The 25,103-nt window shown below is 40.6% G+C and overlaps 4 protein-coding genes across 12 annotated transcripts in view; 2 read left to right on the plus strand and 2 right to left on the minus strand.

The window, feature by feature from the left end:
* The window catches only part of LOC122968301 (chondroitin sulfate proteoglycan 4-like), a 39,729-nt gene extending 37,543 nt beyond the window's left edge, over positions 1-2,186 (plus strand). For all 3 annotated transcript variants that reach the window (XM_044333419.1, XM_044333420.1, XM_044333418.1), the window contains one exon: positions 78-2,186. In XM_044333419.1, coding sequence (XP_044189354.1) covers positions 78-1,184 — 1,107 coding nt within the window. In that variant the 3' untranslated portion in view covers positions 1,185-2,186. The remainder of the gene's footprint in view (positions 1-77) is intronic.
* A 1,458-nt stretch (positions 2,187-3,644) lies between these two features.
* On the minus strand, positions 3,645-16,087 carry LOC122968302 (sorting nexin-18-like). 2 transcript variants are annotated; one of them, XM_044333423.1, is made up of 5 exons: positions 15,644-16,087; positions 13,826-15,173; positions 13,251-13,544; positions 11,894-12,276; positions 3,645-5,861 (listed from the first exon to the last, which is right to left on the minus strand). In XM_044333423.1, the coding sequence occupies exons 2-5, from the start codon at positions 14,590-14,592 to the stop codon at positions 5,635-5,637; spliced, it is 1,671 nt and encodes a 556-aa protein (XP_044189358.1). In that variant the 5' UTR covers positions 14,593-15,173; positions 15,644-16,087; the 3' UTR covers positions 3,645-5,634. The 2 variants fall into 2 exon arrangements, with proteins under 2 accessions (XP_044189358.1, XP_044189357.1); XM_044333422.1 differs by having other exon boundaries at positions 13,826-16,087.
* Positions 16,088-16,207: 120 nt separating this feature from the next.
* LOC122968303 lies at positions 16,208-20,747 on the plus strand. 6 transcript variants are annotated; one of them, XM_044333426.1, is made up of 7 exons: positions 16,208-16,488; positions 16,587-17,648; positions 17,734-18,042; positions 18,135-18,660; positions 18,971-19,144; positions 19,465-19,656; positions 19,763-20,747. In XM_044333426.1, exons 3-7 carry the CDS (start codon positions 17,743-17,745, stop codon positions 20,068-20,070), a joined length of 1,500 nt encoding a protein of 499 aa, XP_044189361.1. In that variant the 5' UTR covers positions 16,208-16,488; positions 16,587-17,648; positions 17,734-17,742; the 3' UTR covers positions 20,071-20,747. The 6 variants fall into 6 exon arrangements, with proteins under 6 accessions (XP_044189361.1, XP_044189362.1, XP_044189363.1 ...); XM_044333427.1 differs by having other exon boundaries at positions 16,587-16,654; XM_044333429.1 differs by lacking the exon at positions 16,208-16,488 and having other exon boundaries at positions 16,495-17,648; positions 18,135-18,335; positions 18,432-18,660.
* A 1,221-nt stretch (positions 20,748-21,968) lies between these two features.
* LOC122969049 (ints3 and nabp interacting protein) lies at positions 21,969-25,050 on the minus strand. Its single transcript, XM_044334626.1, has 4 exons — positions 24,681-25,050; positions 23,555-23,651; positions 23,273-23,360; positions 21,969-22,480 (listed from the first exon to the last, which is right to left on the minus strand). The coding sequence occupies exons 1-4, from the start codon at positions 24,703-24,705 to the stop codon at positions 22,382-22,384; spliced, it is 309 nt and encodes a 102-aa protein (XP_044190561.1). The 5' UTR covers positions 24,706-25,050; the 3' UTR covers positions 21,969-22,381.
* Between the last annotated feature and the right edge of the window lie 53 nt (positions 25,051-25,103).

Raw genomic sequence — 25,103 nt, forward strand, 5'->3', positions numbered from 1 at the left:
AGATTAGAAAGATGAATATAACCTTGGTGACTTGTGTCACTGATAACATAATTGTCTGTGCGTGTATGCATTTGCAGATGACCTATGATCCTAACCGAGCATCAGAAATCCTGAAGTCGTTTACGTTCCGCGATGTGGTGCAAGGCCGGGTCGCCATTGAGGAAACTCTCAGCGACAGCGACAACCAGCTTCTCAAAAACAAATCAGCGCTCACAACCGCTCGAGGCCACACCCCTGCCTTACCTCTCAACGATTCGTTCATCTTCCTGCTGAAGGCTGGAAACGTCCAACCAGCGAAGGGCGAGCTTCACTTCACCATCTTACCCCACCACCAGATGCATCATGGTTCGACTGGTTTAAATAAAGCAAATGGTGCAAGTCGTGAACACACAACGACCCGTCTGCCGCAACACAACAGGACTACTACAGGAGGAGGAAGAGGAGGGGGACGAGGTGGCTCCACGACACACAGTGACATTGTGTCACATAAGCACCACAACAGGACTCAGCACAAGCTGAGGCCTCACAACCGCTGGGCGAACCACACTCGCAATGGAAGTCATGGGGGAAGATCGGGGAGCAGTGTAGAGGGAGCTGCAGGGGGTCACAGTTATATCCCACATCCTCTCATTCCTCCTGACCTGGTGAAACACGGTCCATCAAACCCTCCTGACAACATCCACCCGCTTCATGTGGAGGTCCTCCCTCGCCCTGCCTCCGACCCTCTCCTCATCATCCTGCCGCTGCTGGCCTGTTTGCTTCTCATCATAATCCTCATAGTTTTGATTCTGGTGTTCCGTCATCGAAAGGAGAAACAGGCCCGCTTGCAGCTCTTCCAGGAGCTTGCTGCACTGTCGCCACCTACTGAGGGCAGCCCTTACCTGGGCCGGCCAGAGCGGAGCGTGGCTATACCCTCTGTGGTAGTCACCCCGCTTGGCACTGCAAGTTGCCCTACTTCACCCAGGGTACCCATAAGTCCCAGAAGGAGGAGTCTGGCCCCTGGGATGACCTTCTGGGGTCCATTTGAAGCTGATGGTGATGAGAATATTAGAGGTGTGAACAGTAGTGAACGAGATAATGTAACTGGCTGTAATGTGCTCCCAGCTGTCACTGCAGGATTCAAGACCTCTGTGAGACCGAGGTCCCCTACTCCGACTCTTAAAGATGACCAGTACTGGGTCTAAAGAAAGTAATTTAAAGAAAAACTGTGCCTTAGAGGTGTATTTTGGTGTGAAGGGTATAAATGATATTATGTGTACTCTCCAGGGCACATACATGTCATCTAGGGCACATCTGACCTGTTATGTACTTTTTAAGAAGAGGACAAAATTATGCACATTTGTCGAAGAAGTTCTTTTTTTTGAAGAAAATAAATGATGGCCAATCATATTTAAGTCAAATTACTGAACCAACTTGAACCAAACACCATCTTTGTTGTATTAACAATGTAATCACTATCTGTTATTAGACATGTATAAGGCATTACCCAGCTATGTAGGTGTGAGGAACTATTCAAAGTAAACAATCAATTATTACTGCTTAAGAAGCTGTTTTTCATTGTCTTTTCAAGGTATTTTCAGTTTTTGCAAACATTTAATTGCAATGGTGTGACATGGGCACGACCACCATTGGTTCCTTCATGCAAAAATATCACTTTTGTATCCCACAGTCTTTGATTCTTCAAACAGTTGGTTTTAACTTCTCTAGCAGCAATCAATATAGAATTGTATTTTTGGAACTGTTGCAGAACAAGGAAGTGAAACATAGACTGTATTGCATTAAACGTAAATTTGATGTATTTTTGAATTAGCTCAAATATAGCTGGCAACTGACACCTCTCGCCTATAGTAACTGCACAGACTTTATAGTTACTTCATCAAAACATTGTATTTCAGATGGTAGATTATAGTGTTATAGTTTTGATTTGTTCATGTGACTCAAAGTACTGTAAGCTTCCAAAACCATACATGTTAACATTTTTTTTCCTTTGTCTGATACTGTTACAGCTCAAGGCTGTGAGCTGTCATGTGACTGCTTCTGATAGTCCACACTATTAACAATGATAGTGAAATGTAAAGACATACTGTAGCTTTCCCCAGTTCTCATCTTTTGAACCCTTTTATGCCTGCATCTGTTTGCCATGCACTGTGAAAGGTTTATTTTTAATAAACAATATTTCTTAAAGACTTTTGAATAGATATATGCAATCAGCACTGACAAAGAGGATCTATATTCATGTTTTTCTGAGTCACAGTTGATCTTTTTGGGAAATGTTCTTGGTTTGTTAATGAACAACAGCAGCAAGCTTTCCATCTGTTGACAATCGGGATGAACAGTTTAATAGCTGAGTACTTAAAAGCTCAGTGTGTGACAATTACATAAGCCCCCTCTAGGTGTTACGTGACTTACAGAAGTAGGTCTCAGCCAGCAGAGCCAATCAATAACAAAAACAGAATGTTTTCACAGACTTTAGCCTGCCACCTAATCCAGATCATCAAGGCAACCTGATAAATTCCTGAAAGTGAGAGAATTTCCAGTACGTGGATTTTTGTCATAATTGCTGTTTTCAAGATCAATAGAGCCATTCAAGCTCAAAAGTTATTTTAAGTTAGTACATAAAACATGTTGCAGCAGCATGAGTAAATGAGCTGGAATAAACTATTAGCTGTGTTGCACTCTGGTGGTTTCTCAACCTTTCCCTGTACTGTATATAAGATCTAGATTCATTCAAAAGATTCATGTGTATGTAAATGTTTCAGATTACCCCATGAACAGCTGGCAGGCACTCCTGCTCTGAGTTGTAAATCTTCATGGATTATGTGCCGCATATAGTGAGCAAAACACCCTGATCTTTAGAACATCTTTATGGAGGAAAGGAATAAGCAGATTCTGAATAATCAGTAATAATTAACTAAAATGGTTATTCAAACACATTAAAGAAGAAAATGAAAACGAAGAGGAGAAGGGAAAGAGGCAGGTCTAAATAATGAAGGGCCTGCGGCTGCAGAAACCTGACCTGCAGTCTGTGAACTGTGGTGTCAGATATCAGGGACTGGACTGCTGCAAAAAACAAGCAATAACAGGCTTTTCGTCAGAAAAACTTTGCACTAGAAACACACTGAATACAGCTTTTTTTATACTAACTTCACTTAATTGAAAAGAGTGAGACAATCTGACATTATGATATAGATAAGTGTATGTTATGCTGCTCTGTGTTGCAGACTGATATGAAACAAGTGATCTTATCAGCTTTCACATACATTTGCTGCTCTTAAAAACATCAGAATGTTACTACAACATGAACATTTGACATTTCATTACCAACGTTTTTTTCATGGTTCAAGGTAAAAACAATCATTTTAATACTGCACTGTATTTGTATATTTCTTTTCATGCGTACTATGCAGAGTGCTACTGTTAGCAAAAGTGAAATGTCAGTAGTTGGTGGTGGTGTTATATATTTTGTTATATATCATCAAATCCGAAGCAGCAGATTAGTGTGTTTCATATTGAGGATATGGGCTTTCCCTGATTTAAGTAAATGGTGCTGGAGTTAACAAGTGACAACTCAAAAGCAAAATATTTCAATATTCTGAATATAAACAAAATGTTAATATTCATCAAAAGACACAAAACAGGTCAAGTGAAGTTATAAGTTATATTTAGGGAAAACAGCTGACAATAAAAGCCTTTGTAGAGATACATCATTAAAATACATTCTACTTTCATTTAGGCACTGAAATGCTGTCCAGCTGTGTTACATTAAAAGTGTTAAAAAACGGTCTCATCCAAGTGAACAGTGTTGAGAACAACAACTACACTGTTGGTTTGCTCCACTATAAACCACACTGAGTAAAATCCCAGTAAAGGAATGTGAAGTCACACCTAAAATTACAACATTCACCAGAAACAGTTTCTGAAGGTAAAACTGACAGCACAAAATACTGTAAACCATTGTAACGCATTCAATTGACTATCTCAGTTATGATCTATTATTCTCCTTCTTTTGGGAGCGTATTGGCTATATTTACCAGATCCAAACCCTCCTCTGGGTATTCATCCAGCAACCCCCCTCTAATTGAATGCAGTGACTGCTCTGAGTCAGGCTCATTAATCAGTACAGAATGTTGTATGTTGAAAGTTTCTCAAGAATGTCAACTTTTATTGAAAATGTTTTTATAACCCACCTGGTGGTGGATCCTTCAATAGCAACAAAATACTGAAATCAAACTCGCAACAACGTCTGTGATCTTATTCTGGTTACTGGTTGCTTTAACAGGAATGTTTTGGAGTAGCAGGTTGGCATAAAAAGTAGGGCAACCATCCTTTCAGCCACTATGTGTAGAATTTGAACGTTTCCAACTTTGGCGCCCCTCCAAGTGGTAGTATAAAAAAGCAAACACTGTGGTTGACAGCAATATACACCACTGATCTGACCTGATTTCACGGAGATGAATGGGCAGAAAGCAGCGCATAGACTATGCCAGTTTTCCCCAGGATTGTCTGCTTTTTTAACAAAAAAAACAAACAAACTATGCCCTCAGAAGAATTTGAAATATCTTATCATCATATAAAAAGTCATACATCTCAATGGCTTTACACTGGAAGATGTGGGTTCAAAACCTTCATGCCAGAAAACATCCACTATATCAAAGTGTCTGTACCCTGGAGCCTGACCTCTGACCTTGCCGGACTGAGGGAAAGCAGAGAGACAAATGTCAACCTCAGGTTTCCATAAAACATCCCAAAGAAAACAGAACTGTGGAGCTGCTTCTTAAAATAAGCAGCCACTCGGTCAAAACATAAAATCACTCTGAGCTGAATCCACTTTTGCGTTAAGTCAGGCGACACAAACTAAAATCCAAAACAATAACGGGTTTAAAGATGTGACAGCGTCTGAGTTGTTTAAGAGATGTTAAACATCAGAAATAGGTCAAATTTCAAACTGTAATGAATATCACACGGAGTAGATTACACCCACTTTGCCTGAAATTTACAATCACTTGAATACTGTTACATCCCATCAAAACAATACTGAGCAGGTCATTCAAGTAAAAGCAAACACAAACTGAGATAACAAAAATCATTAAATTTATTTAGTCCAGTCTTTCAATCATGAAAACATCCAGTTTAGGTGATTTGGGTAGTTTAATCTCTACATTTCTGTCAGGATAAATGTGTTCCCGATTGAAGTGGTGAGGCAGTGGAGGCATGGAGATGTCACATGATCCTGAAAACAGGAATTGAGAGGCAGCCCTGTCATATTGAGTGCAGCTGTTTTTAATATCTGTCGCAGTCCCGCTGACTTACAAGATGTGCCTGGAGTGTCAGGAAATCCATGTTACTGCTACATTCATCAGAGCTGTCCACACAATCCCAGAAGTTGTCATTCCACAGTCCAGTGGCCTATATATTTTTTTGTTTTACAGACTGGAATATTTCATCTAACACTTGTAGCGGCCCCAGGATCCATCACATCACAAGTCTCATGGTTTTCTCTCTTAAGGATGATACAATGTTCTCCATTACTGGAGGATGAACCCATCAATCATCCTGTCTTCTCCCCTCTTCAGGCTTCTCCCCATTTCCTCAAAGCCTTTGTAGTCTCGACTTCTCTCTTCTCTCCCTCCCTTCCTACTGGTCATTGTCGTATCTCTGGAGTGCGTCCTCCAGCTTGGCGGTGATCTTCTGGAAGAAACCGATCTGCTGACGGAGGTGGTGTTGCATTTGCGAGCGGAAGTCTCGTACGCGTGTGCGGTGGAAGTGCTGGATCTCCGCCAGTGTGGCGCATGAGATTATGTTGCAGCGGACGTGTAGCTCACCTTCCTGCTTCGGACAGTCTTTCACCTTGGTCAGCGCACCTGGAGAAAAGCGAAGGGGAGAGGGAGGGAGGGAAAGACATAGAGAAGACTGAGAGAAGGTGGCGGGTACACAAAGTATAGAGAGCCAAAGTAAAACTGGAACTTCTACGTTCTGAGATTTAATTCAAAATCACATTGACATGTAACTAGGAAAACAACCACACCATAACCTTGCTAAAGATAATGTGTGGTGCTAAACAGTAACACATTTGTCAAGGCAAGGATTATAAAAATATATACAATATTGTTTATACATTATTTGTGTTTTAGCAGCCTTTAAATAGCCTTCAATATGCTCCTTCACTTTCTTGTCCAGAGTTAGATGAGAAGACTGATACCACTCTCATGTCGGTACAGTAAATACGAAGCTAAAGCCAGGATATGTTAGCTTAGCTTTTACCAATAATATTAGTTAGTTAATTAGTGAGCCTTAAGGGTGCTGGTAGAAAGATATTTTTTGCCTTTGATCAGAGCAGGTTAGCTTGTTTGCCCTGCTTCAAGTCTTTATGCTAAGCTAAGCTAACCATCTCATTGCTGTAGCTCAATTAATAAACAGACAATTAAGCTACGAGAATGGAAACGAGCATATATATTCTTTTTAGACAGCAGAGATTACAGCTGTAGTTGGAAAATTGGAAAGATGACATCAGAAGAGGACATGGGAGAAAAAATAGGCCTTTTCACAGCAGCCATTTTGACTTGTCATTGAAAAAACATGTGTTACTATTAACATTAATAGCATCTAAATTTAATGGAAAATAGAAAAAGGCCTACTGTACAATATATTATAAGCACACTGCTGGGCCGGAAGCTACAGCTTTTTAAATGCTAAATGAATCATTCTTTAACCTTATTAAAATCATAAGGGTGCAAATTTTAACATGTGCTAGAGTTGTCACTTCATATATCTTAGAATAATGAACCACAAGTTCCACTTTTTCAGAAAGACTATTGAAAGAAAACTTCAATAAGAGAGCTGAAGCTAGGGGAACAGTGTCTAGCCTAGAAGTGACATCAGGCCTTCTGCTCTCAACAGTCAAAAGGAAATCAAAGCGGGGCAAAAAGTCAGAAGATTTTTGCGTTTTTCTACCTTTAAAAAATTGCTAGTACAGTTAAAAAAAAAAAGAACCAGCTTTTGTCTTTCACCCAAATTCTCGGAGCTGACCTCGAGTCTGATCATGACATTTTTTTCATACTGCAGGAATGTGCTGGTTGCTGCATACTTTTTCCAGGTTTTCTAGAAGGCACCCGACACCCAGCCGTGAATCACAAATTTTCACATAAGTGTGACTAAATTTTCAGGGGGGGAAGTAGAACAGTTTGGATAGACATGACCCTTGAAAAACAGATCAAGAGGAACTTGAAAAAAGTGCTAAGATGGTAGCAAGAGGAGGAAATGATGAGCTAGCTGGTAGTCTGACACTGCTTTCCTTCCTGACTTTTTTGACCTAATTTTTAACAAGGAGAAGCAAAGTGTTGTCTATCTACACATGCACACACTTAAAACACACACCATACCTGCACCAGTACACTGTTACAAACTGAAATGAACTTGGACTTTGCTCTCAGCCAAGCCGATTATGGGGCTGTAATCTGAACTCTTGTACTGTTGGCTGGTGGGAAACTTGTTGAGCTCTGTAACTATCTGCACCCCCTCACACACACACACACACACCCCTCCCTTCTTCTTCTTCTTCTTCTTCCCTTTTCTCTTCAACTCGCTGTATCACCGGGAAGGAAGGAGGAAAAGAGGGAGAAGAAAAGAGGAGGAGGGGAAACTAATCCTGAGACCGCTCCATTTTGCATTCCTGCAGTCCCAGGGCAACACAGGACAAGAGGCCCAGGAATCTATGCTCATTCAAATCAGATGTAGCCTTTGGACCTCACAGACTGAACCAGCAAAGTCGGACAATACTGTACAGGGACATTTTGGTCAACAAAGCTGTCTGCCTTAATTGCCCAGCAGCAGTTCTTCCAGCTAATATGCGTTGCAATGTTGCCATGTTTCCGTAATTTGGTTGTTACTGGAGAAATGTTCAGCAGTACATGAGACAGACAGATATTTGTGGAATGTAATGTAGATCTGCTGAGAGAGAAATGAAGACTGATGTCTTTGAAAATGTGAAACCTCTGCAGTCTGGTTTTCTCTGGGGTGTTACATCAAAAGAGCGTCATCAAATGGTTTATTTGGTTAGAGAAAAAGTTTGTATCTTTGCACCAACGCAAACATTTCTCTCAATGAGGGCCCTTCACTAAATCAGATGTCATGGAAACTGTGACTAAACCGGCCATTTCTTAAAGGTAGTTATTTCAAGTCTATGACAGTAGTGCAGACTTTGCATTGTGGGGACGGATTCATTGGTGTTACTCAGCAGACACTCGCAAAAAACAAGAAGTTTCCTATGACGGCAGCAAAGGATTATGCAGACATAGTCTGGGCTTTCATATATCTCAGTTTAGACTAATGTGTATTTCATACAATTGCTAGTCTAATAGCTAGAAGATCTCACAAACTACTTTTTAACTGATTTCATTGAAATTAAATGGAAAGTTAGAAGACTGACAGACTACAATTAACACCCTTCCTTCCACAAATCAACCTACTGTAAAAACAGTCAGCAACGTTTGTTTCACAAAGCATTGCTCACTTGCTTTCCTGAAATGATAACCGTGCTGATAACCAACAATGATGACAGTGCTTTATGTGATTTTCTGTGAAAGTAGAAATTATGAAACATTCTATGAAAAAATGACATCACTTAAAACTTCTGCTTTCACTACCAAATTACAATAATATCTGTTAAATCTAAAGGCTTGGTGGTTAAAGGATAGGTTCACCATTTTTTAATTCTGTCTTAAAACAAAAGTCACATAACAACACATAACACATAACATTGACACATGTTTTTCTTGCCATAATTATTCCTTCTATTCAGTGACCATTAAGAGATCCCCTATAATGCACTTTCAATGTAAGTGATTGGGGAATGTATTTCAAAGTTTATTCTAAGCTAATATGAAGCTTCAGCCATCCAAATTAGTCAAATCAAATGGATATCTTGGAAGTTACAGTTTGCTAGTGCCAAATTCTCTCTTTTTGTTACTATCCTTCCACCAAGGCTCAAGAGGGAAACACAAAAAGGGAATTTATACTAAAGAAGCTTTTTAGTAAGTTCATATTAGCTTCAAATAAACTTTTAAATCTATTTTTGCAGAAAATGAAGACTGTGGATTTTGTCCCACATCAGTTATATTGTAAGCACCTTTACAAGGCATCTTTTAATGGTCATAATTAGCAGGACTAATTACAGCAAGCAAAACCTCTTTAAATGTTCATGTGGAGACCTGACTATTGTTTTAAGACCAACAATTGTTTTAAGACTATGAGTCTGTCTTGTTTAAGCTAAGGTTACAGTCAGTTAATTTACTTAATTACACACATGCACTGTTGGAGGTCTACTGCGGCTCTTAAAGGAATCTTGCAAAGTATGAAAAACTAACCTGGATAATGTCATCAGGCTTATCTCGAATTGGAGTTAAGACTTTAAATTGTTACTAGAGACTAAATGTCAGGCGCTCTCAGCCCCAGGTTCTGATTCTGATTTTTAAACTGCCTCTTACATGTCCGACAACATAAAGGAATTGCAATACTAAATGTCTAAACTGCCACTTTAAGGTAAGGGTACAGCTTTTGTACATTTTCATTTAGTTGAGAGCAAGAAACCCCTTCTTGTTTGGGTCCTCATCAACACAAATTTCCCATGAGGTCATACTTTACAGAGACCAAATTCCAAACGCTAAATTTAGCCTGATCTAAACTTAAAGTCCCCCTCCACTCAAAATGTGTTTTTCTTCTTGTTCCTACAGTTGAATGTTTGAGCTTCATTATGTAGAATGATGTACGTGCAGAGTTTGACACTAGAAGGCTGTTTTCACATTCATATGCTGAAAAGTGGAAAGTTTCTCTTGAGCTTACTGATCTGATTTTAAGGAACGGGCCTACGAGCAGGACTTCTGACACCACAACAAGTTTGGAGCCAATCGTGGTCCAGTAAACAACTTACACAAGTGTGATGTGGAAACTGGAAACGCTCCATTGCACATACACTGGGAATGGACTTTTGAGTGAAGTAGGAGATATCTTGTGTTTAGCAGGAAAACTTTAGAAATGAAAAATATTTGCATATTCATATATTGAATTTTTAATGAGGGAGACAGAGGAGATGCCATTTTATGGATTTTAACAAGATAATTTAACTTTTCTTGTGGAAAAACCATATCAGATACAAATTATTATTCAATGCAGCGTTGCCAGATGGGAAATGTTAAAGTATTGTACCAGAGGCTTAAAATTATCATATTTTGGGGAAAATGATTATACGCGAATCATAACCAAGAGCACAAATAGGCGTAAATGTGTAATTTCAGAAAACATGGTCTGGTGCGCTGCCTGTGCTGGCTATAACACATGCTGTGTTCATGGACGCGCCATAAAGTCCCACTTTGAAGATGCGCAGTCACAAATATGACTAAAAAAACATTTCTAAATGACTAATGTAAAACATCTTATCAAAGGAAGCATATCAGAGAAAAAACATGCATGTTAGAAGCTACTTAACAGTGTGATGTTTAGATGTTGCTCTAGACATCCAGGCTACTGTCCAATTTGTTGCGTATTTCTTCTGTTCTGTAGATGTGAGTTTTTAATTTCCCACAGCACTGGAAGGCGGCAATTGACTTAACTTGTGGGACATAGCACATACAGGTTCCCCTGTACTAATACTAAGGGTCACAAAATGATCAGATATTGTAGGACTTTTGGTATTATTGATAGTGCATTGTACAGCAGGTAAATTTATTGTACAAATATGATAATTATTGTACATCTGGCAACACTGATTCAAAGTAAGTACTTTATATACATCTTAAAACATTTGTTACTTAACAGTTTAGAGAAACAGTGGGTGCCAGTGTAACAGACTCGAGAGAAATGTTCAAAGTTGTTAGAGGTTTAAGCTCTATGTGGGACATAAAACAATGTGTTCATTTGTCAATCAGGAAGTAGGTGAAGTCCTGTCAGTCAGAGTCTATTGGGATTCAGGCAGTGTTTCCATAGTTCGGAGCTGTGATTGTATCAAGAGAACAGAGCTCAGCGGACTATAGAAACAGTGCCTCTAGGATTGGCAAACGTCAGGACTTTTCGTGCCAGGAGCAACTCCCTCCTCCCAACCTGCAGGGAAGTAACAAGCTAACTCCTCTGCAAGTCCTTTGTACATGTGTGCGTGTATGTGTGTGTGTGTTTTTTTCTGTGTGTTCTCAAGTGATCAAGTACAGGCTCCCAGCATTACAATGGACTGGCCACGGGTTTCAGTTTTCGACCCACATTGACATTTCAAGTCAGTAAATGAAAACAGATGTTGCGCTTGGTTAGGAAACAGTCAGAATCTGGGTCTTTGTATAGTGTTCGCCTTTACATTGATGTGATTAATGGAAGCTACAGGCTGGATGGCTGTTAGATACATCATTAATTATTTTTTAAGGCAAGTTAAAATAAACAAATCTGTGAGTCTCTTGTTTCACATGATATTAAAGTCTGTGGCAAGGGAACAGAGAGCGTGAGGCCTCCTACTATTACTCATCCCTGGGTTATGTCTGCAACCCTCCACCCAGCAGAAGTTTCAATGAGCAAGACTCCTGACTGCTGAGTCCCTACCAGCTCTACTTGAAGACAACCCTTTGACCTCTGAACTCCCTGTGGCAAGACATAGACATAGGCGAGGTCCTGCATCTGTTTCACTTCTTGAAATCATGCTTTTATTTGTCAAAATGTCACATTTTCCATGTACTTCCCTTATCGCTTGCCTCGACACAGCACTATTTCTTTCCTTTTCAGGGAGGAGACATCTTTGACATTTACTGTACTACAAACTAAGTGGAAATGTAGGTGCTCAAACTCTGATTAATCACATTAAGATACAAGACAAGTTCCTCTACATTTACAAACATTTACATAAAGACACACATATCCTCACCTTTCTGCACATGGATGATGTCAGGAAAATTGGCCAGGTGTCCTCTGTACAGGTCCAGCAGATCAGAAATGGGATCCAGGTCCTGGCGCGGCTGCTCAGCAAAATACTCTCCTATCATCTCGTAGGCCTCACCAGTGTAGGCGATGGCCTTGTTCAGACCGGCTGAGTAGGCCTGCTGGTCCAGCTCGAACGCCTGCCCCAGGAGTTTGAAGGACTGTCCGACTTTCTGGTACTCCTTCTTGAATCCTGAAATCTGTTTGCGTGCGAACTCATTGATGGTGGCGTTCACGACCACGCTGTTCTCGTCCATCCTCTTGGTGAAGGTCTTGAAGCCTTCGATTTTGCTCTCAACTTCCTGAAGGTCCAGTGGGACATCGGGCGTGCTGACGGAGAAATGAGAATGTATTTTACATATTAAGATCATGTGGCTTCATGCTGAAAGTCCTGTATGTTTTTTTTATGTTTCTTTATGTTTTTATGTCTTTATTACACAAACTTGGTAGAGCAGCTTATTCCAGTCATCTGCTTATCTCACCCTCATATCAGCCACTCCCAGTGACGAAAGCTTTATTTCATCACAATGAAACAAGGAAAACTGATAACAGTGGCTTGCTAAAGGGCAAATATCCTCAACTGACCTGAACACCTGAAAATAAAACTATGTAATCCAACACCACAAACTTGATTTTGACCTCTTTGACACACTATGAAGTGTTTATTTTTTAAGTGTCCCCTCTTTCTCTCCACTTGCCACATCTTTCATATCTACTTCAGCTAGTGATTGCCTACATTTCCCAGATTACCTTTTACAATCTCCAGGAATAGGGGCAAATTTGCTTCCTTCAGTTATAGATGTAGATTGTGTAAAAGTGAAGACACATAGTGACACAAAAGTGAAGACATAGTTTTCCAAGTTATTGAAAACCTGACCCCTGTTACAGCAACACTGCATTCTGATCTGATTCCTGCTTCTTGGTGTTGATGTAGGCCACTAAGCTTCTTCTTCAATACTTTTCTTCTTGTATGACTCTTTAATGTTGATGAAAATTAGCGACAAACTTGGTGTTTTAGATCAGTTAAACTGCTGGAAATATCAGGATGTGATGTCATATCATCTGCATAACAAACATCATCAGCAGCAACCCACGACCATCTACAACAACTACTTGTTAGATTATAGATTGTCGAAGGACGAAAGAAAAAAACTTCTTGTATAGCTTCATACATCTGTAAAATACAGTTTATTACAACATAAAACAAGTCAAAGGCTTTTCTGTGTCTGCTTACTTTATAGGCTTGTAATAAAAAATGTCAAATTCTGTATTAAAGCAGTAATTAACGCAGTCTCCAACTGTACCTGATAGTGAGGAAGAAATTGGCCCCGACCAGCTCATCCCTCTCTGCTTTCCTCTTGCCCTGTTTCCAGGCCTTCTCATCTGCCCCACATGTTAGGAAATGCTGGAAAACGTCGCAGCGTGCCAGCACAGGGTGGCTGGTCATATGGTTCATCCACCAGATCAGGCCCTTCCGCCGCTTGGAGATGAAGTCCTCCTCGAAGCGGCCGGTGGCCTGCTTCTCGGGCAGATGTGGCACCGAGATGACAGGGAAACGCTCCACGAGTCGGGCGTAGAGCCAGTCAAAGTGTTTGTACCTACAGAGAAGAAGAAAAGAAAGAGGTGTGAGTAATTCTGGGGATGTTTTGGGAAATGTAAACGTCAGACCTACTGACAAGGAAACAATGCGAAAGGTACAGAGGGAATCTCAGAGAGGAAAAGGGACATTCCTGGGGATATAGCGGGCAAAAGGCCACGGTCAGCTCTGTTTTGGCCATTTCGTAGGAACAATTGTGATCACAGGAATATTTGGGCCTGATATGGTAAAGAAATGGAAACCCAAGAGTGAGAACAAGAGAAGAAGAAGGAGAGCCTCTACCTGCGGTTGACTTGTACATTGGTGTGCGTTGGGGTCAGGCCGTAGGACATGTAGCTCTTCATGCCTTTGAACTTGGTCTGCTTGGTGGGATCATCAATGGTGCATGTGAACGGGTATGGGTCTTCCTGCCACTCGGGCCCATGCTTCCCCATCACCACACAGATCCTGTCCCCATCCTTCACAAAGGCAGAGGCCTCCCCAAGCAAGAAGGCCTCCCCTCCGGACTTGACAAAGGTGGAGAACCTGTTGAGGTTCCTCCCCACCGTGGCTGAGCTCTTGGCCTGCTGCTGCTGATGCTGCTGGGCGCCGCTGCGCCGCCCCGGCAAGGAGGTGGTCACCGGGTACAAGGGGGGCGAGCTGCCCAGACCCTGGGGCGCAATGGTCGCCGGGGAGCTGTCATCCCAGTCATCATCCCAGTCGTCATCACTGCCCTGGCTGGTGTGGAAGCTGCCTCCACCACTGCCACCACTACCTGCCCCGAGCCCTCTCGCAGACTGGGGGTCAGGGGGAGCGTAGGAGGTGTGGGTGGGGGTCACTTTGGTTTTGGGCGAAGAGAAACCGTTGTTGGTGTTGGAGGTGATGTGGTCCCTGATGATCTCCACATAGGAGGCGGGGAAGAGGCCAGCCTCCCCCTTGCTGTTCTCCCCCTCCAGCCAGCCCTCCAGCTCCTCCTCACTGAACAGAGTCACCAGCTCATTCTCTGTTATGGAGATCTCCCCTGGGTTCTCAGAGTGGAAGTCGTACAACACTTTGGCCTTCAACGCCATAACTTCACTTATAATAATCTTATTTAGTGTCTTTTTCTGTTTCTGTGTCTACTTTTCACTGCAATGTTACCTCAAATACTTGCTTTTATTCCCGGATTAAACCTTTAAAATCTCTGAAACTTGAATGAGATTTATTTCACGCAGCAGCAGCAACAAAAACAGCGCTACTTCTCCACACTTTTGTCACAATCAAACTGATCCGAGATCCATGCATAAAAGAACAAGAACAGAAACACACAGGCTTGTACCCGACACCTCCTCTCTCTCCGCTCCTCTCTGCGGGTTCAAATATCATTTGTTTCCATGCAGAACTTAATCCAAGTCGGAAAACGCAGAGGAAACCTGTCTTTACATGATATTTTCTAATCCAAGAGAAGATGCCGGTTGAAGATTAAAGTTGTCAGACTTGCGATGGGTGCGTGGCTGACTTATTTCTCCACATAAGAGCCAGGGTAAAGTCCTTTTTCTTTTCTTCCTCCTCTCTCCCCCGAGATGCTTGTAAGTTAAAGGCACCAGTCCGAACACGTAGTAGACTGGCTGACTAACGGAGGGTGGAGCCAGGAGCAAGTTCAGTCAAGTCACTGGATTCATACATGGAAAAAACCCACATGAACTCGTTTTAAAAGACATACTCGTATAAATGTATCGTCCTACATGTTTTTCTATAGACTGTCGACTGGACGCACATAGATATCTTTCAACATGACTTAAAATAAGTAGAGAAATAGTTATCCATTATGTTCGATTTATGCTATAAAACATAACAACCGAATGATGTCATAGGTTTACGAGTATAACATATAACTGAAATTAAACTGAAAATGAATGCTTTGTTTTGTTTGTGTTTTAATTATGCAGCTTTAATTATTTTTTAGAAAATACAATTCATTTTTGTGTTCCCGCATTTCGTCCCATAGAAGTTCATTACTGGTTTACTAAAACATAACTATAGGGATTCCTCTGAATGGGCTACATTACCTGATTCAACGCACATATTGCATTGCAAGGATGAAGCTTAAAGTGGGGCTACAGGTTAGACAAATTTATTTACCTGCACCACGTGACAAGAGTTAATTACAGACTGATCTTCAGTATCACTGAACTATAAAGTCCTCCTCTCAAAAATGTGTTTTTCTTGTTGTTCCACTTCACTGTGCAGAATGATGCACGTGCAGAGTTTGACACTTGAAGGCTGTTATCACATTCAACTGCTGAAGAGAGAAAGTTAGTCTCCCTGCTCACCTTAAACTTGAGCGTCCCAACAGGTATGACATCACAGCTATGTTGGAAGCCAATCATGTCCGGTAAGCAATTTACACAAGTGTGATGTGGCAACAGGAGACCTTCAACATACAAAGAATAAGAATAAACTTATAAGCATGTCTCGCAATTAAACTCTGAACATTTCTAACGAAGTAATTGAACTTTTTTGAGGAAAAACCATGTCAGACAGAAATTATTATTCTATGCAAAGGACAAACGACATCCTCTCTGGGATAGTTATGGTTATATCTATATGTATTTGAGTTAGTCTACTTAGTTATTGTATATAATTTAGCCTTTAATTGTATTTGTTTCTTTTATTTATTTATTTTTGTATTTTGTGATATATGTTAAGTGGCTGCCATCTATAATGCAGCTACAAATGAGTTCAAATTCAAATTAATCCACTGCCAAAAACGCACAGTGTAGATGCCAAATCCTTTCTAACTGTATGAATTGTTTCCTCTGTTTACAGGGAAATAATATAATTTAATATAATCAGTCCAGCCAGTAGAGGACAGTGTTACATCACACAGTGAGAGGAGACAACAGTTCCTCCTCCTGTCCAGCTGCTGGCAGTAAAGCGACTTTCAACTTGGATTGCGGTGATGTTAATCCTTCCAGACAAAGAATGTAATAATTAAACAAATGCTGGACGTATGATATGATATTATTGTTTTATCAAACAGTATTTGAGTCATAACAAGGTTAATAGTCTCTTTTGTCTGAAGCGGCCGACACATGCGGAATAATTGAGGACGATGATGATGTGAAACCTGCCTGGACTCACTGCTGAGAGGTTTTAATTTGTGATTAAAAAAAAAGGTTAATAAGGATAATGTGATGGGGCTTTGTTCCTGTACCTGATGAACTGTGGTTTGCCTGCAGACACATATGACAGACATGTACAGTCTGATGATCAACAAGATTTGGTTTGATTGTAGTTTAAAGTCAGAGTTACTGCATGTATAGTGCACTTATCCAGCTGTGCGTGCCTGTTTATGTTTATGTACGTGCGTGAGATTTTTTTTTCTTTGGATGTTGTCAATTTGTCAAACAAAAAAAAAAAAAACTAATTTCTTTATGAAATGTAAGGACTGTCCATTTTATCATTCTCTATATGCATTACTATCTGTATATATATACATATTTAGTAGATGTACAAATTGCACTATTGTATAGGGCCACTGTTTGCATTAATCACAATGATATAATCTACCTCTTAATATTCTCAATTGAACTGAAGGTTTCAGTATTGACAATATGCAGATTCTGATATAGAAGTATTTAAGGAAAGGAATTGCAACAAGTTTACTTCCATAAAAATGTCACCCTTTAATGGTCCAACTCAGTAAAAAGCAATTGAGATAATTACTAGAATTATTTTTTATTTCTTAATTCCTTTGGCCCACAATTTAACTCTCTCTTTTTATGGACAAGAGTGATAAACATAAAAATAAAATACATCTAACATAAAAATGAAGGATAAATTGATTAAAAAAAATTAATGGTCAAATGAAAATAACAAAAGGTCAGTTGAATCACAGATCTTAACATCATCATGGCATGTACGGGAAAACTGGCTGCACAAGTAACATCATCTAAATGTATGCTAACTTGGCAAGAAATATATATATTAAAAAAAACTCATTAAAACAGTAAACCTTAATGAAGTGATTGATGTTTTTTGGCAGCTTTCACAACTCTTAAACTCCCAGTGGTCAGGCCACATGGCCTAATTGCCTGCAATCTACATAAAACTGGCCCTGTGTTTTCTTGAGGCTGAACATACAGTACGTGCTACAAGCATTTCATCAAACTGATCAGCACAGCAATGAAGCAGCTGCTGACACTTTCTCCTCTCTCTCCCTGCTGTAGTTTTCCATCATGTCCGACCTGGTTCATACAACCTCTGACAGCCTGTGTAAACTCGTCCGCTGGGCTCACAGTCACGGCACCATCTGCAACCTCATCCCCAGCCTGCAGCACCTCACCCGTGCTTCCTACGGTAACGTGCTGACACCAGAACCCCATCCCCATGGCAGCAGTGTCCCTGTTGCGGTGTGGGGCTGTGCCGCTGGACATGCCTACCACTGGCCCCTCAGTGACCATAGCAACAGCTGCACAGGCTCAGCAAATACCAGCCAGGGCCAGGAGAGGTTTATTGGAGGGCGTTTGTCCAAAAAGGTAAAGCTGAGATGTGAGGTGAATTGAATTGTATTGAAATAGGGGAATTAAGTGGACATGGAGATTCAGCTTCTAACTCTCTTACCTTCCAGGTGGCAGCGAGGGCATCATGTGACCTATTCTGCAGCGAAGCAGCATCAGAGGGAGAGGAGTTCAGCAGCCGGCTGTTCGATATTGCTGGATGTGACTCGTCAGCCACAGACGAGGATGGGGACTACAAGCCCCGCCCTTCCAGGAAGAGAGGTGCGACACCAGGAGGGTTGGCAAGCTCGGGGGTAGTCGCAGGGAAGAAGGTCAAACAGGAGGCAACCTTAGCAGAGGATTATGATGCTGTTGCTGACATCGTTTGCCCGGAGATGGCAGAGACAGACGCTGTCAATCTTTCACAGGCTTGTCAAGCACCAATCACACACACACTGTTGCCCAACAAGGCCCTACCACCCTGCCCTCAGCCCCAACGGCTCAGCGACCCTTCTGGGGAGCGTGTCCAGGATCTGGTGTGTGAGGGGCTAGTGGAGCCAGAGATGGAGCTACTGGTCGGAGGCAGCTGCACTACGAGGACCACAGAGCAGGTGGAGAGATGTTGTTCTGCCAAAGAGACTACAGAGAGGACCGCAGGTACAGATGTGTTATCAGGCTTAGAAAAACATGCAGAACTTGCACGCAATGATAGGATATGTTGTTGTTTCATGGGAACATTTCTATATGACAACAATGAAGGCAAAAGTCGGAACTCAAGAAAGTCTGATGCGGGTTTTCTCTAATTGAAAAGAAGTGAAAACACAAGAGTCATACGATTATTAAAACACTTATTTGTTTGCTATTTTCTTATCTTTTGCGCATGTATGTGTGAATCCAACTGTCTGGCTTACTTCCACTTATTATTTGTGGGTTTCTTTGTGTGCATGTGTGTGTGTAAAATCTGCAGGGGCCCAGAGTGAGCTGGAGAAGCTGCGAGCATTACTTTGTGCTGAACATAACCGAAACCAGCAGATGACAGAGATGATCTGCAGTCTGAAGCAGGACAAAGAGCTGCTGCAGCATGAACTCACCAAGAAAGCCAAACTCATCTGTGACTTCCTGCAGGACAAACTGCGACCAGGTAGAGTTTGTTTTGAAAATCCATCGAGAGAGGAAGTAGTTGAATAAACCAACTGAAAAACGGCGCTGCTATCTATTCGCTAGTATCTTTTATGCAAAATTGTCTCACAGTGTCTTACATAATAGTGAAAAAATATCCATAAAAGAGATACAAACAGTAAGAAAAAACAATGATTACGTAAATAATATTGGACAGAAGGAGTAAAAGAAGTCATTTGACATAGTTATAAGCTAACAGACCCATTTTGCTGCAATACATTACTTTTTGTTGGTATCTTAGGCTGAAATTCAGAGTCGTTCTTTGTCCATTTTTACTTCTAGAGAAGAGGTGGCCTCGCTGCTCTAATCAGATGGAACCAGGAAGTTCACACATGACTTCCTCTGATGATGTGACAGGGTTTGATTCGCCAACACTATTCGACTCATTCGACGAAATAGAGCTTCACCCTCTGGAGCGCCACCGGACCCTTAAGAGCAAGGGGACCCGGGATGGAGAAAACACCCGAGTCAGGAGTAAGGACATAACAGTATAACACCGATATCAGTACCAGTACAGTAGAATGTATGGTTGTTACTAAATATTGCTTTTTCTATGTGCTGATGTGTCTCTCCTCTCCAGTGAAAAACGTGGTGGGTGTGATTGCTCGCTACATGGCTGCCCTCCAGGAATTTCGACGGAGCGTTTCCATGAAGGTGGCCTTCGACCGGGTCGGCGTGGACCGCAACACCATCTCCCGCACGGCAGCCATAGCCGAGCTCAGCCTGGCCGCTCCAGAAGTGTTTCACGCACTGGCACCGTGGGATGAGAAGGAGGAGACGTTGGCACATTACGCCCACCGCTGCCGACAGGCCATGGATGACAACATTAAGGCCAAGATCAAAACGATGAAGGCAAAAGGAGAACTGCTGCCCATTGTGTCAAAGTGACAGCTACAGATATTGTGCCGACTGACTCTTTCTCATAATAAGAGGCCTGTGATGCACAAACTACTGCATACTTCTTGTACATATAAAAAGAAATCCAAATAAAGGAAAAGTTAACCCTTGGATTCTCTTCTTCTACAGTTATGTCCTGTACCATCTGAACACATTACAGGCTGCAAGTTGGTCTTTTTTGTTACACCAACTTTTCCACAATCTCATGTACTTTTGATCATGTAAGGCATCTGCACTGCATTCTGGCCACATTTGTCGGTGTACAAATAAGGTGTTATTTTCCTGTCCAGTGGATTTCTTCTGTGATTGTGAAACACTCATGCAAAATTGCAACTCCGGAAAGAAAAAGCTATTTGTTTTTAAATTTTACGAGTGTCAGCAAAAGTGTTTACCATTGTTTTAAACTGCTGTCAAGAGAGCACATTATAATCAAGTTCCAATCTTTGAAAAGCAATAACAAAGTTAAACATCAGCATTATGAAGCAACTGGTGGTGGTTACTCAAACCACTTTATAATTCCAGTTGATTAATAAGGGACTTTTTAAGGATTCAAAGTTCAGACTGGAAAAAAAAAGATTATGCATGGTAATACACTGTATTAATTTTGTTGTGTGTGTTGTTTTGTGTGCTGCTAACCTGTGTTTAAACAATACATTACTAAAATCTGAGTGAATTGTGTCAAGTCTTTTTCATTTTAATAAGACTAAGAGTTAGTTTTGCAATAATTTGTCCATAACCAATATTGGACAAAATGAACTTTTGACATAATGATGGTGCCAGATGAAAAGTCAGGAGATCATCAACATCATTACAATTTATCCTCATGTCTTGTATCAAATTTAATGGCAGGCTGTCTAATAGTTGTCAAGATATTTCACTCAAAGCCGCAAATTTCAACCTCATGGTGGAGCTAGAGGTAAAGTCACTGGACTAAAGTGATGAACCAATAGATAGACTGACTGACAGGCCATCGTTTCCATTGCTAGAGCCACTGCACCGCTAAAAATAATATTCATTTAAATGTAAAAAAAAAATGTTACTATGATTATTCTTATATCATTAACATATTAGTTTAAATTACATTTTTGCATGGCTGGGAGGTCAGAAGTCACATCAAAAAACATTTGACAATATGACATATTTTTATTTATATTATAACAACACATTCAACTGCAAGTTAATCTGCTGCTGAACAGAAAGCTCCTGGGATTTCTGTCTATTTCCAAACTTTCTGGGAAGAATAGCTACATGTCAGAGAAGTAAATATTTCAATTCAGTTTTGTTCACTAAAGCAGGTCTTCAGACTTAAAATCCATTGTGTAAATGACTAATGAAAGGGTTACAGCTATTGGATTACTTATCTTTGTCAGCAATCTAGATATTTCCATCGTGTGTCGCTGTGTGCTTCAAGTTTATCACAAAGACAATAAATAAAATAAAAGTAAACCACTGAACTAAAATAAAACCTATTAAATTAAATTATAGAGAATAAATTGATCCAAAAATCAATTACAATATTTTAATATTAGTGAAGGAATAATGGGGGAAATTGTTGCAAAATGATATTATAATTTAAAATCATTTTAAAGCCTTCTAAAGTTTAGTACCAGTCTAAAGTTTGGACGCACTTTCCCATCCAATGTCAAAACTTTTGGTACTGTATGCTTTCAGGAAAGAATTGTATTCTAAATAAAATTTTTATTTTGGGGGTTTGCACGGTATATTAAGTCATTCTTAGTCAAAAGATTTGAGTCCAAGTGAAATCCAGCTATTGGTATTAAAGGCAAAGTTCAGCTGCAGGTCTTTTTGATTTTATAAGATAATGTGAATGTAGCACAGAGGTTCTTACTGCTATTAAGACCTTCATAAAAACTGAAATTCACTACATGTACAACTTTTAAGGTCACAATTTTATTATCCAAGTATCAATACAAATCAATTACAAATGTAAAAACCTGACAAAATGTGCACTTTATGGAAAGCCGTGTGATTAGTGCCGTGATAGGCAACAGAGCAGGAGAGCATTCTGTAGTTTGCTTTAAGCCCCTGGACCACTTGAAAAGGATGCTTCATAGCCATCTTGGATCTTTAATCAGGGTGTTTTTAAAGCTTTCCTCAAATCAGCAGCCACCATGTTAGTCTGGAAAATGTAGAAATGATAGATCCACACTTTTTCACCTGAAATTGTTTACAACATGACAAACAACTGTCCATTAATCTCAGATTTAAAAGAAGAAACTGAGAAAGATGCGGGTCTGTGTTGTTTCAAAGCATTGTTCTACATCAGGGCAGAGGTAAAAGGTCACGACTCGGGCTCCAGGCGTGGGAGGACAGGGAGGATGAGGTTCCCGAACGAGGAGTCCTGAGTGATGAAGAAGCCTGTTGAGTGTGCATGCGCATGCTGCAAGAGAGGACACAGTTAAGCAAAGGTTGGTGCTACATAGCTGAATGAGGATCATTTAACATAATCTTAAAAGGAACTCTTTACTATCTGCTGGTTGCCTGGCAACCTCACAGTGTCTCCAGGAAGTTACTACTCAGAGCCAAGAAACAGTCTGGCACATAAAACCTGTAAATTGTTGTTTTTATGTTTTAATCGTCGCATTAAAATACATAAACACCTTTTAGTTCAGTAGCCATGAAAAAAAAAAACATGTCTGTTAGAGTTAGTGTCTGTAGAGAATGTAGAAGGTTCAACTCGATGAAGTTTTTGTGTTTGGCACAAAGATTTTTGAGACTTCTGCCCTCGACACGTTACATCACACTAAAGTGTTTGAAAGTGACGCACCAACAACCAGACAGTAACTATCAAGCCTCTTCTTTTGTAAGATGTCTCATGTTGCCTTGAAATCTCACTTATAACTCATAATGATTTTCAGGCCTCTATTCAAGCTGACGACGGGTCCTCGGCTGGTGTTCAAACATGACTCAGAGCAGATGCCTTTGTGATTCCGATTGGCAATAACTTCTGCCTGAATTGCTGATGCATCAACCAACAAAACAACATTACAAACTGTTGCCTCAGAAATGAAGACCTAGTTAAATAAACACATTGTACGAATCCAAACCTTATAAAAATCAACACAAAATAATACTTTTTAATAAAGAAATTAGGGGAGCACCGATTTATTTTCAAATTAATGACAGCACTAGCAATTTGAAGTAATGTCTTTGTGTTTTGTGTGTGGCTCACCTGCAGGGCGGCTTTCTGCTGGGCAGCGATGTGCTGCTGCTCTGCGTTGTCTCTGAAGTCTTTCATACTCGGTCTGGACAGTGAGATGCTGCAGGATGAGAGGGAGGAGAGAGTGAGGGGAAACGAATGGTTTATAATGTGTAACTGGACACTGACATTCCCTTCATGTTGACAGTTCTTACACCAAGTAATGGCCGTTTTTAACTTTTTAGGCTATGGAAAATGAATGAGCAGATTTAAGAAGGTTTTGACTACGAGGAAACTCTTGAATACTATCTCTACCTGGCCCCTGGAGTGTTCATGGACTGGTTCTGCATTAGCCGTCTCCTCTCCTTCTCCAGCTCGGCCAGGATTGCCACCCGTGCCTTATTCTGGAAGGCTGGATGGAGAAAAAAAAAAGAAGAGGAAGAGACAGAATGACAACAGGGAAAGAGAAAGGGACAGAACAATATGTAAGAGCACAAATGGCATCACCTAATACCACTTAAATCAATTGATATTGTGCAACATTATGACTAAATGCAATTGACTGGGTTAACTACAAGAAAGTTGTTATGACAAATGGTAAATCAGATAGAAAAGCCTAAATAAGGGGAGTTCACTTGACTGACTTTTTAACCACTGGTGGCAGCAGAAACAACACTGATATATTATCATCTTTTAAGTTGATGGAGAGAAGGAGAACACCCCGCAGACATGGAGCAAAGTTAATGTTCATTTTAAGTCATGTTTCTAGCCCCTGATGACTTTAAGTGTGTTTATAGCAACTCCTGAGGGAAACATCTGGCTCTTTAGATATTATGCTATTCATTGAAAACAGCTTCCTGCTGCATCCAATGACAGAATGTATGACTATTTAGCTCATGGGTTTCATACACTTTCTGTAATAAAACATCTAAAAGCATCAGATGGAGGACCCTGGGAGAAAATCTTATCAAATGGGGGTCTGTGGTTTAATTTGTATCAGTTTAGAGGTCCTTGATGTGAAACAGCTTGAGAACGACAGTCATACGGGACTTCAGCTGATAACAATCACATATCATATCATTTGTATTTTCAGTAATAATACAGTGACAGTACATGGCTGCTAAGTAAATACCAAAATATGAGCACTTAATTTTAAAAAGACTCTCAGCTATATCCTCAGTTGTTATAGTAAATATAGATTTTCATTCAGCTTTGATGTATCAGTCCTGAAGGTTTCAGCACTAAGATGAGATGAGAGGTTGTAAAATCTGTACAGAGAATCAGTGTTGGAGCGGCTTTAAAATTACATTTTTCAGGGGGCCCCAGAGCCAAAAGCGTTCAGGGGCAGCAGAAATCGTAGCTACGCCCCTGCAGTAAGAAGCAGATGGTTAAAGTAATGACCTGCAATATCGATATCGTTTGGCCCAAACAATATATTTACCTTGTCCTGGAGGATTAGTAGCCATGTCGGTGAAAGCAGCAAGAGGAAGGTGAGGGTAGTAAACTACAGAAACGATTCTGTTAATGATTTAAGTTTTTTGTTTGGGTTTCCGTCTGCCAAGCTAATGTTGCAACAATGGCGGATGATAACAGACAACGATAAAAGTCCTCCTGGATAATAAGTTAAACTTGAACTGGATAAATGACTAAATACGTGCTGTTGTACACCACTGTAACAGAAACTGAAGGTTTAAAATAACGATATAACTCTTGATTGTGTGCAGTTGGCGAGTCACATTTTGGCTGCTTGTTGGCCGGTTTTTCAGTTAGAGAGTTGAGGCAGCAGGAAAAAAGAGGGGCGCTCACTCTGCTCCTAGTTCCGGTGACCAAAAAACATCATCGTGAACGGCAGCAGAGCAAGATG

This window comes from Thunnus albacares, chromosome 18 (genome assembly GCF_914725855.1).
Source record: "Thunnus albacares chromosome 18, fThuAlb1.1, whole genome shotgun sequence".
NCBI lineage: Eukaryota > Metazoa > Chordata > Actinopteri > Scombriformes > Scombridae > Thunnus > Thunnus albacares.